This window comes from Geospiza fortis, unplaced genomic scaffold (assembly GCF_000277835.1).
Source record: "Geospiza fortis unplaced genomic scaffold, GeoFor_1.0 scaffold190, whole genome shotgun sequence".
NCBI classification, from domain to species: Eukaryota; Metazoa; Chordata; class Aves; order Passeriformes; family Thraupidae; genus Geospiza; species Geospiza fortis.
Genome location: NW_005054328.1, coordinates 3,288,132 through 3,300,090, shown reverse-complemented (window position 1 = coordinate 3,300,090; position 11,959 = coordinate 3,288,132). Strand labels below are relative to the sequence as shown.

General features: G+C 36.4%; 1 protein-coding gene across 1 annotated transcript in view; it reads right to left on the bottom strand.

The window, feature by feature from the left end:
* Positions 1–11,959, bottom strand: part of TTK (TTK protein kinase) — a 29,351-nt gene that overhangs the window by 10,551 nt on the left and 6,841 nt on the right. Inside the window, exons 4-11 of the mRNA XM_005421210.2 lie at positions 10,385–10,491; positions 6,666–6,809; positions 3,470–3,578; positions 3,281–3,356; positions 3,102–3,199; positions 2,468–2,567; positions 1,637–1,754; positions 103–289 (exon numbers count right to left, since the gene is read on the bottom strand). Coding sequence (XP_005421267.1) covers positions 103–289; positions 1,637–1,754; positions 2,468–2,567; positions 3,102–3,199; positions 3,281–3,356; positions 3,470–3,578; positions 6,666–6,809; positions 10,385–10,491 — 939 coding nt within the window. The remainder of the gene's footprint in view (positions 1–102; positions 290–1,636; positions 1,755–2,467; positions 2,568–3,101; positions 3,200–3,280; positions 3,357–3,469; positions 3,579–6,665; positions 6,810–10,384; positions 10,492–11,959) is intronic.

Genomic DNA, 11,959 nt, shown 5'->3' with positions numbered 1-11,959 from the left:
AAGCAAGATATTATATCACACAAGGAGCCACAATTAGGAACACAGAAATAATTTCTTCAACATGAGAAGGCTGCTAGCACACATGTAACATATTTTTATTACTTTACCTCTCCATAGCAGCTTTTCTGTGACACCTCTTGAGCTGGCATTTTTTTTCTCGCATTAACACTGTTTAGTTTAATCTGCTCCAACTGCTTTCTATAGCTTCCACCAAAACTAGATTGTTGCTGTTGACTTTCCAGACTCCTGGGCACTGGTGTCTTCAGCTCCAGATGCTGAACTTTATTTTCTGTGGAAAAAAAACCCAAACAAAAACCAGACTATTAAAATGATTCAGTATTCAACACTTGAAAAGTTACTACAATAATTTTACCTCATTTTCTAGATCAGACTAGAACACAGACAATTTACTGGAATTAGGCCTTAAAAGACATTAATGAAGTCCTCGGCCGCATGTTCAAGTCAGTGTAGTAAACTGTAGCGGCAACTTTCTTCAAAAAATCTTAGGATAACACTGTAACAGTAACAGAGATGCAACTGTTTCCTACACCAACTCAGGCAATGAGAGTAGGTTCACAAATCATACTACAACATCCTGGGCTATTGAGCAGGTTTATTATAAAGCACTGAAGATAAGCTTACTACCATACTCCAAATTAGAAGTCTGCTGTCTGCAACAATAGGCAACCTATAATCCAAGTGCAGTGACTGAAGGCAGAGGCCTAAAGGGACTTGGCACAGTGTCTCCTAGTTCCTTTTGCACAGGTAGTACAAGAGTGAAACGGTGGGATGTGACAGTGCAAGCTGCAAACAGCACAGCTTAAGAGTGCTCATTCACAAGCCTAAAAAGTTTTCTTTTCAAATTACTAGAAAGCAACATCCCATGCTGAGCAGCTTAGTGCAAGTCAACTGCTGAAGGACTGAACTACCTCAACCAACATCTAACCTGGAAACATGAATGAAGCACAAACAGGGCAAGTATGACCTGAAACCAAACTGTTCCCAATGCAAGTCAGTGGGAAAAGCTCACTGAGGAGCTGAGGGAACACTGAAGTTTAAAAAAAATTACAATTTTTCAATTGTAATGTTTCTTTCCTACAATACATATGTACTTATACAATCCTAAATCTAACTCTTGCAATATTAGACATTACTGTTCCTGTTTTCACCTAATTTTTTTAGCAGGATGAGAACACCACTTAGGGAACCAGCTTTCTGATGAAACATTGAAGTAGTTAGCAACTAACCATAGGAGGTTAATACATGTATTCCATGAAGTTGGTAAATAATTAATAGCAACCTTCTAGATTTTACTAGCCCTGAAATCCTTGCTATAAATCCAAGCTGGTTACAACATTTTCCAGAAAGACAACAGAATGTAATCTAATACCATCCCTATTTTTAGCTGACTTCATACAACAGTCAAAATCCATGCAATATCTAGTGAAGTATTTCTGAAATACAAAATTGTTTTTAAAAGAACTTGAAGAATTATTCTCCAAAGGCATGTACAAATAATGCAGTAAATTCCACTTTTTGGAAAACATTTTATTTAGCAACTTTTAAAAAATACAGAATAGCACATTTTCAATGCTCATTCTATTTCAAACTACTTAGACATGACATTAATAGTTACCTGCTCTTTTCAACACAAGACTTGCATCCACTTTGGTTTTGAGAGTTACAGTTGAATTGGTAGCTGTTTCTGAGCTGCCCTCATCCAACATCTGTAAAGCTGTTCTTTCTTGTAAGGACTAAAGAACATAAAAAGCATCTTAAAAAAAGAATCAAAGGAAACTCAGGAGTAGCATACAAAAGACATTTCCTTAAGGTGATTAAGTGGCAGGTGCACTGCAAAGCAAACTTGCCTCAGGGAACTGTGCAGGTTACACAGACAAGTATTACTGATGCTGTTTTTAACTACATCAACATTCTGAATTTTCATAATCCAGTTTCTATAATAAAGGCCTAAGTGGTTTCTGTTCTGGAATTTTCTTTTAGCAGATGGGGACATGGGACATGAAAATATAAGATATAGTAATGCAAGACATGTGGTTTTTGATGAAAAAAATCTATCAAAAGCTGTAATTTATGGCTCCATAGAGCACTGAGTTGAATTGACTTCCTTAAATAGGGTCTTCCCATGGTAAACTTCATTACTTCAGCTGAAAGAGGTCCTATAGTCAAGTTGAGATCTGTTTATCTCCTCTTGATAAATCATATTCCAAACACCACTCCCATTGAACAGTACATCTGATAGGAGCAGAGAAAGCTCTGTTTTAATGCCCTATTATGCATAACAAATTTCAAGTTTAAAAGCCATAATGAATGTTTCTATCCACAAATGGATTACTTAAAGGGAAATCTTACATTATTTCTTTCTTGAATTGAAAAAGCTGTTATCTTTTTTACTAATATCATAGGATAGCTAGAGTTCCTTCATGTATTTAAAAAAAATTTAAGTAACCTGCAAATCTCCCAGGTTGAACGAATCGCGCCCACAAGGTTTCGGTTCTGATGGTGGAAAAGGTGCAACGAAGGCTGTTTGTTTGGAGCTGGACATTTGCCTGTTGAAGTAACATTCTTAGTTACATCACATGCCACCACAGTGGGGCAACAATCTTTTTTGTGAATGACACGAAAAAAGTAGTTGTGTGAAGACTTTTGGCTACAAGTTTCAAATATACAGAAAAGCAGGTCCACTCAGCAAAGTGAGAAACAATACAAAGAAGTCCTACAAAATGAGGATTTAAAAATATCCTGAGTTACAAGACTGTATTTTCTCTTATTTTAAAAACTGGACTACATAAACTTAAAAATATTTTGAACAAAATTTATTTCCACTTTAATTTCCATTTCGTTTGAGCTTACTGATTAGCCAGAACATGCTTTCTCTTCATATTCACATGCTTTCATACAAAGAATTTCCATAAGATTAGAAGCAGGTTACTGCACTACCTGTTGCAACTACAATGACTATTTGTTGCTATCCTTCAGGTCAAATTTGACATTGACATCTGACATTTCCACTACCCAATAAAAGTACCATTGAAAAGGAGTATTAAAGTCTGTTGTGCTGTAGGTAAATCCAATAACCATACCTCTCTGTAACACTAGCCGTGAGTGGAACATCTGAATCCTCCATGTCGTCACCATCATCAGATACTAGGGTAACAGGAATCCTCCCAAATGGGCAAATCTTAGAACAAATTCAAAGTTACCAGGTGTGTACAGCAAAATAAAGAGTTTAAGACTTTAAAGAAAATGTTACATGTTCTACCTGGTTAGATTTGTTTAGTGGTCTCAATGGATTGTGGTAATTAACTAGGGCACCCAGCTCCTGTGACTTCTCTTCCCTAAAGCAAAAACAAACTCAAACAAAAAAACCCCACAAAGCAAAACACACAACACTGTAGTGTATGTGCTTGCTTTTGGTTATAAGACATTAAATAAGAAATTAAGACATTACCTAAATAAAGATCTGTTAATAGTAGAAGAATTTTCATTAGAATCATTCTTTTTTAAGCTTCTGTGATTTCCACCTATATTCTGAAGTCCAGACTCCTGTGTACTTGATACTGTAGGTAAAATAGTTAGAATCATTCAGATCATATCACACAAATTCAACCAAATTATTCTAAGCAATTAATTGGGTTAAATTGAACCAGCTGATCTCACTGATAGCAGATTTGAGAGTGGTCATATAAGCTGTGCAAGGTCAGAGAGTATCAAGGCAGGCAATAGCAAAAAGCTCATTCACCAGCCTCATCTTAATCCAGAAGAGACTCTTGCTTGATTATTGAATATTTAGCAGTAGTTTTATGAAGTTGCACATTAATATTAAAATTAAATGTCAAGTCAACTTAATAAGCTTTGTGAAAGTATATATTTCAGATATAAACACAACCAGAATTCATAGAACCTCAAACCCACAAATAAACACTTCAGAACAACACTGTCTTCCACATTATTTTTCTCTACAGGTGAAGGGAAGGCTATTTCTCAGAGACAAAGAAACCACAAGGACTCAGAATACACTAATGAAAATGTATCAACACGTTAATGAACGCACATTCACATTACAACACAGCTTAATTCATCATTTAGGGAACAATGTGGAGTACAAGCTATTTTAAGTACCTTCAGATAAACAATAATCACTTGAACTCAGATATTTTCCTGACAAACCCTTTTTCAAAAATGTAAATTAATATCTGGTTATTTTGATTAAGATCTCTTCAATGATACAAGTTATTTTTTTAAGACAGACACCAAAGAGCATATTAAAAAAAAAAAAGAAATCAAAGGCAACAGGAAGTGTTCAAAGCCAGGTTGAAAGCTTTGAGCAACTTGGTCTAGTGGAAGGTATTCTTGCCCCATAGCAGGGGGTTGGAACTAGATGATGTCCCTTCCAATGTCCCTTCCAATGCAAACCATTCAAAGATTCTAACCAAGATACTATACATTATGATCTTTTACATCACATAGGCCTTGTGTTCCATCAATATTGGAAATTATCTGCTTGACTAACAAGATCCACAGCTATCCACAGCCTTCCAATAAATCACAATTTAAGGACTTGTATATAGCACTTATCTTAACATGTTTAAATTTGTTTTAGCTCATTAAAATGGATTTTACTTTTCTTTTGAACTCTCCCATATCCCTTTTCTACTTTCAGCCAGAAGTCAGACTTCTGGTAGATGAACAGTGGCTATTTCGAATACTTAACGTTTTATGAACTACTTATGCCAATAGACCAAACCACTCATTTAAATAAAACAAGTGCCTCAATGTACAGTGTAGTTTTATTACCAATCCAGGACCATCAACATCTCACAAATGCAACTCACACTTTTTTCCCTCAAAGATTTTTTTTTTGAACCACCAAGCTGACCACTGGACTCTCACACCCAGCTGGTGATCTACAATACCTTTATTCCTTCACACTAAGACAGCCTATCTGCTTCTTATGATACTCCTTGCCACACCTGGACCCCATGACCTAAGGCTCTCTTCCACCCAAAACAATTCTAAAGTGGTTCTGCATTTCTGAAATACTAAACTACCTTTTCCCAAGTGAACATGTCTGATTGCACCTGGTGTGCCAAATACTTTAGATTGCTGTGCACGAATGAAAGAGAAAAAAAGGAATTAATCCAAAGGTTTCTAGACTTGATGCATAGTCTATATTTGCATCACAACACTAACAGTATATAACTGTCAAAAACATTCTGTACAATCTTTTGAAGCTGTGAACAAATGCATTTACATATACAGCATTCATATTTTCAAATAAAAAAAACTTTCAAAAGCAGCTCTTCAAATAGTAATACAAAAAATACCTATATGCCAATATACTAAAATCACCTCTGTTGCTCCAGAGGACTATATTCACTTAAAGCCAAATTCAGTGATTTACCCCTTTTATGTCCCAGAGTTTGAGATATTTCAAGTCTGGTGTTATTTACCTTTTAAACTTTAATCTTTAAATAACTAAATGAATAGTTTGCATCTTTCAAATACCTAATTACAAACCCATAGATATGAAAAAATAAATGAGCCTACTCTTGCCCCACAGTTCACTGCTTCCTAACTGGCAGGCAGGGTTTTGCCACTCATTCTCACAGGTATTTCCTTAGCCCTGCAGCAGCAAGTCAATAATGTCAGCAAAAAATGATACAATCCACGAAGGATATTGGTATCCTTCAAGATATTCTCCTGTGGCACAGTACATCAGCAGTGGCATTTATGATGTCTATATCCAATTAATGATAAACTATTTTCTGTCTTATTCTGTTTATTAGAAATGAATGCCATAACTGAATAGTATTCAAAGAGTTCACCCTCACTAGTGTTTCAGTAAAAGGTTGATTCAATAGGAGCCAAGCAAATCTCAAACAGCACTCCTGAAGATATATCCCTAAGGAAATTAAATCAGACCTATTTTACATTAATCCTGTCCTTACACAATGCAAAAATATGGAAGTGGTAGACATCACTCTTGAAAGAGTTAGCTACACGCACTTCAATGCTGAAGTCAAACCATATTTTTTGCTCAATTCCACTCCAAACAAATTTATCTCTTGAAAACTTCCAGAAATAACTGTTCCCTTTTTGAAGTTATATACCCATCAATAAGGATCACTTAGGATGCATGATACAGCCAAGCACTTCAGTTTTGTACTGACAAAAATATGGGTTTTCTCCAAAATAAAGTTGAAATGGATTCTTTTTCCTAGATTTGACTTCACTGAAATTACTGTCAACTCTTTCCCAGTCTGTCACAAGATACACCTCCAAGCAACCTATATAAGTGTAGTTTAGTCTGTATATTTCAGTCCTAATTCTTCTCTACCAACACTAGCTCTTCCTTCACACTTAGAGCTGTCAGTCTCTATTACAAATCCCTGATGACAGCCAGAGGAACACCCTCTGCAGAATCACTGAGTTGACCATACCACAGCTCCTGCAAACTGCAGTCACTGCACTGAAGATGGAAACAAGCATTGAAGGAATGAGATTTATAATACAGACAAATATTCCTGTTTATTGGGCAACAGAGATTCTGAGTTTGTATCTAGAAGGGACAAACACTAGTGATTCTAGATTGGAAAAAATCACAACATGTATAAGCAACCAGTATTTTAAGAAATTGCAATTACCTGCAAAGTTCTCCTTCTCTTCATCTGAAAGTAACTGGTTTTTTTTCAAATGTAAGTTTTGCAGAGCAGTTTCCAACAATTCCAGAGGAACAGCAGAGCACTCCACAGCTTTCTGAAGGATCTGCTTACACTTCTTCTCATTTTCTAAGTGTAAGAAGCACAGAGTTAGAAATCACAGAAGTAAAAAACAACTACACTGGGGCAAGATATTTTTAACGAGATGGCTACATTCATGTTGTCTTATATCCACTTTGCATAGTTCTATGAAGCCATTGTTCATTAGGGACACCTCCCCTTACATTGCCATTTTAAGGAAACTGCCTGAAAATAGTTAAAAGCAAATCACACAAGTCAGTTTTTCACATTAAATTGAACACCAAGTCACAAAATATGTATTCTCAGTATTTTTTTCAGTGTTAAAGGAACTGTAAGAAAATTGTACTCATTCTAAAATTCTTTTTTTTTTCTGTTGTATCAGTAAGGAAATATGACTTATGGACTTCCATTTAGATCTGACCAGGTAAAAATTTTATTATGTATATATTATCAAACATCTTTAAGGCACTTAATAGAAATCACATTTAAAACCAGCTGTTGTTAAATAAAACTACAACTCTGGACAGCACTACAGTTAAGAAAAGAGGAGAGAAAAGCGAGGATATTTTTTCATTACAGTTTTAGACATTACTAAATGGCATAAACAGAGAACTTTGAAGAGAGCTGGGGTGGGAAAGGGAATATGTTGACAAAACATACTGAAGCAGTCAATTTACATATGTAAACATGTACACAGCCATCTACTAGAAAAAGTCAAATAAGGGAAAAAGTGTACTGCAACCACAATACTTGGTTTGAAGAACATCTGGGCAAAATGATGCAATGTTTTGCTACAGCTGTCATTGCCCCTGAAACCCCAAATTCCCTTCTTCCTTCATTCCAAAGTAGCAAAACAAACCACTTGGTTCTTACCTTCATGCCACATATATATTATAAGAAATACTCAAGTATATGCATAATGGCATATCTAAGAGCACCATGTCCCCTGCACTCAAAACTCCACTCATAAATGAAGTTAGACATCACTGTAGTTCAGGCTGGTGGAAGTGCAGTGTAGGTACCAGGAACTTATGCTTTAAGTAATCTACTTTTAGAATATTAAATGGATGATGCCAAACATGAAGCAAGGAAGCACCAAAATTAGATGAGCTATAATTTCATTTAAATAAATTTTGTGCTAATTTGTTAGAATTTGGTTTTTAACCATATAGTCAAATACTGTTTTTTCTCCTAAATCATTAGCCAAGTGGATAGGCTCTAAGAATCCTTAATCAGCATTCTGATTCTACCTTTTGCTATATTTAGTAACCACACATTGCTTCAACAAGACCTGCTACTCGAAAGTAATTCCTCCTAGTACTGTGTGCCTCCCTGAGTAAGAAAAAGCATGACATCAAAACGTGTATGTGAAAAACTGTTTCATCCCCCTTAACAGATGAGGAACCAAGGCACAAAATCAAGCCAGAAATATTTCTGAATTCCAACCAGTCCACTTCATCAGATGCCACAAGCCTGAATCAAGAACCCTGGCATAAGATTTGAAACAGTCAAGAGTAGAGTTTTATGGTCATGAGTTCTGACCAATTCACAGCAAATCATCCTCAAACACACCACCCAAGGTACCCAAGTAATGACAAGACAACTCTTCATCTGGGGGACTTAAATGAAATTTTACTCAGTATTTTAGTAAAAAAAGAGCCACAAAAAACAGAATGGCACCTTTACTGTGTCACTCCATTTCCAGGTCACTAATATTCAATTATTAGGAAATCAACATCAATTTACCAAATCTAATTTCACAACTTGAGCTTTTATCTTGAGCAAAACTGTGAGCTAAGGAAGAGAACGTGTGATTAAGTTTTTCTTCTTAATGCAAAAGCAGGCAATGGCAGGTGCGCCAAGCCCTGCTGAAATCACCGGGATGAAGAAGCAACAAAGCACTACCCTCCTTTCCCTCTGGCCTAAGTGGACACAGTGAAAAAGGAACATCACTCTTAAGTAACAATTTACAACTCACATGTTCCACTAATCCTCTTTGAAGCACCCAGCAGGGACACTGTGGCTCCATACACATTACTAAAGGACACCTAGATCAGCTCAAGGGTAACAGATACAAATCAGAGAGCACACTGCAGATAAAACAAAGCCAATCATAACTGGCTTATTTCCTTGGGGATGAGGACTTCATTCTAGGTTGATTACTTACTGTCAAAGTAAGGTAAACTACTGCATGAACACATCCCATAACTACAGGATGAATTTAGTCACTGGTAACCTGTAGCAACATTTCTACACTTTATTAAATTACACAATAGGTTTTATTACACTTATTTAACAATATCTTTGTTATTGCAGTAGAAGTGTTTAATTATCTGTTTAAATAAACATCCAGTGCTCACTAATTCATTATCTTCTTTTTACTACTGTTTAGAAGTTCAATACCACAAGTTTATATTAGAAGAAGACAGGTCAGATAACTGACTTAGGCATAACACAGAAACTGTGTAATTTCAAGACACAAACACACAAATTTGTCTTTTTTTCCCCATCCTGTAGAGGAGTCATTCGCAAAACATAACATGTACTTCTGGGAGGGGGGAGTTGGTTCATGGCCTTCCCTGCTCTAATGCTCTAATGCAAATCAATTTATCAGAAAAGAAGAACTGGAAAATCTGAGATGACAAATGAGTATTGACTTTGATTTTAACAAAATGGCTCTGCCCCATGGGCCACACTTTGAGCATCTAAACAATATCCTAAAATACAGTTAAAAAGTAGTACTGGAGCAACACCATTATCAGTGGAAAATAAACAGAAGTAAAGGAAGATAACCAGTAAAATGCATTCAGAATCTAGAGTGTAGAACAGACAGATTAATTTATTTAGTGCAGCTAAGTTTGGGGAGAATTTCTCATGCTAGGCAGTATGAGAAATATATACAACAATATACCATAACTTGCATGATACTGAAAAAAAACATGAAGGAAAACAAATCACAAAAAAATTAATACATTCATCAAGTCTTTTCCATTCAAACACAACAGCTTTCATGGAATGTGCTTGTCTTTCTGTACAGAGCAAACTGTCAAAGGAAGAAATACCCAGGGCAAAATATGCCACTGCTCAAATCACCCAAGGAAACAAAAGATTCAAAACATCCAAAAACACAAGCCCACAAGCCTGTGGGCAGCCAACACAGCCTTTCCAGCAAGTACCAGGGCAACCAAATTGCACATTGACAGTGTATTTTGGGCTAATAAAAAACAATCTACAAATGCTTTTTGGAAAAGGACAGAATTTGTTCCACAAGCAAGCAAAGTATTTGAGCCTCACTCTTTCATGAAGGAGGAGCCTTACTCAAAAGCCTTCCACTGCAAGACCTAAATTCGAAAAGCAGAAACTACTAACAAATTTCACCTAGTTTGAAAGTTATTTCTAAAACAGAAAAAAAAATGAAAGGTGTGCATATTTTCATTTTAAAAGTGAACACATGCTCTCAGTAAATTTCAATTTTAAAAAATCACAATTTTTTTCTTTCTGATTCAATACCTCTCAGTTTACTTACAAATTCTGTAAGGGAGCAGAAGTTTAAAACAAAACTGAGAACAACACAGAACAGCAACACCAAACAAGTTTGGTTGGTTTTGGTTTTTTTTACACACCTTGTGATAGCTCAAACTGTGCAAAAGCCACATGCACAAAAGCAAATTTCTTGCAGTTCAGTCTGGCCAGATGAAATTGGTCCCGTGCCTCCTCTGGATCTTGAAGCCTGTAAAGACAGCACATTCATAGTTAAACAAGGTGAAGAGCCTGAGAAGGATTAAGTCCCATGTACTGGATGAAGCCTTTAAATAACTTTGAAAAAGTAACCCACCTATAGGCCAAAGATTTTCCTTTTTCTTAGAGCAATCAGTGAACTACAAATAGTCAGAGAATTTTAAACTCTAATTATTGAAAGATATCAAGGTGAACCTTTCCAAAGCTCAAAGGACTCAATCCTTAAGCTCTTCCACACTTGACAGTTCATTTACTTCTGGCAAATTTTAATCCTAGTGTTACATTCAGCCACAGATTGCTGAGCAGGTTCATGCTTACACACAGCACATCAACATTTAAATATTCAAGAGCAACTACAGCCTCTGCAAATACCAGTCAAGACACGAAAGGCCTAAATCTACATCACTACATAATACATTAATGTTATGTTTCAACTGCCAAAAAAAAAAAAAGTAGCTTAACACTTTTACCAGCAACATCTGTAATCAAGAGATAAAGGAATTCTTTCCTAAGTTCCCCCTTGACTCAACAGGCACCCAAAGGTACCATTTAGAAGTGGGAAGAGCAAAACATTTATGACCATGGTTCAAAATAAAAGTACAACATGGTAAGGTAAGGAACATTTTCAGTAGAATTCTATGGATTTTTGAGTGAAAGAAGTTTTTCATGTTACTTAGGCATGTAACTAGAGTCGCATAGATTTACTGAACTCAGCTCTGATTATCCAAAACAATAGAACAGGCACAGAAAAACCCTTGTGCATGCAAAGTCTGAGCCAGAGAAATTAAGCTGTACTGTATTACATTCACTTTCAAAGAGCTTGTTAAAATTTAAGTTCCTGTAGAAAGCAGCAACAGCTTGGATAGCAATACACAGAACAAGACCTAACACTAGCAATAGGCACCAATTGTCACACGCTTGGTGGCACTGTGCTACAGCCAGAAGCATGCCACAAGAGCAGGTCTGGCACTGAAAATGTACAACACAGAAAATCATAGAAGCATTTGCTGTCTTCAACTATTTCAGAGCACGCTCAAGGGTTCTTCAGACAACCTTGGTATAACAATAGATCAAAAGGTATTGGCACAGCCAGACTGCAGCTAAAGCAGTGTCATGGTTTGACACTGGCACAATGCCAGTGCCCCATGAAAATATACTTCCCTGGTGTTCGCTGTGAGATGTGACCAGGAAATAAGCAAAGCAGGCCTCTACCTTAGAAAAAAGTTTATTAACTAAACTACAAAAGGAAAAAAAACCACACACACACACACGCACACACACACCTGGAAAATGAAAACTCCACGAAAAGCATTTCCTCCTCCCCCCCACCACATTTCCAATACATCTTCCAAATTTCAACTCTCCATCCATCACCCTGTAAATACTCAATTTCAGTCCATCAAGAGGAGAGGAGTCCTTCTTGGGGCCATGGTGACCTCTTCCTTGCATGCCCAGCGCTC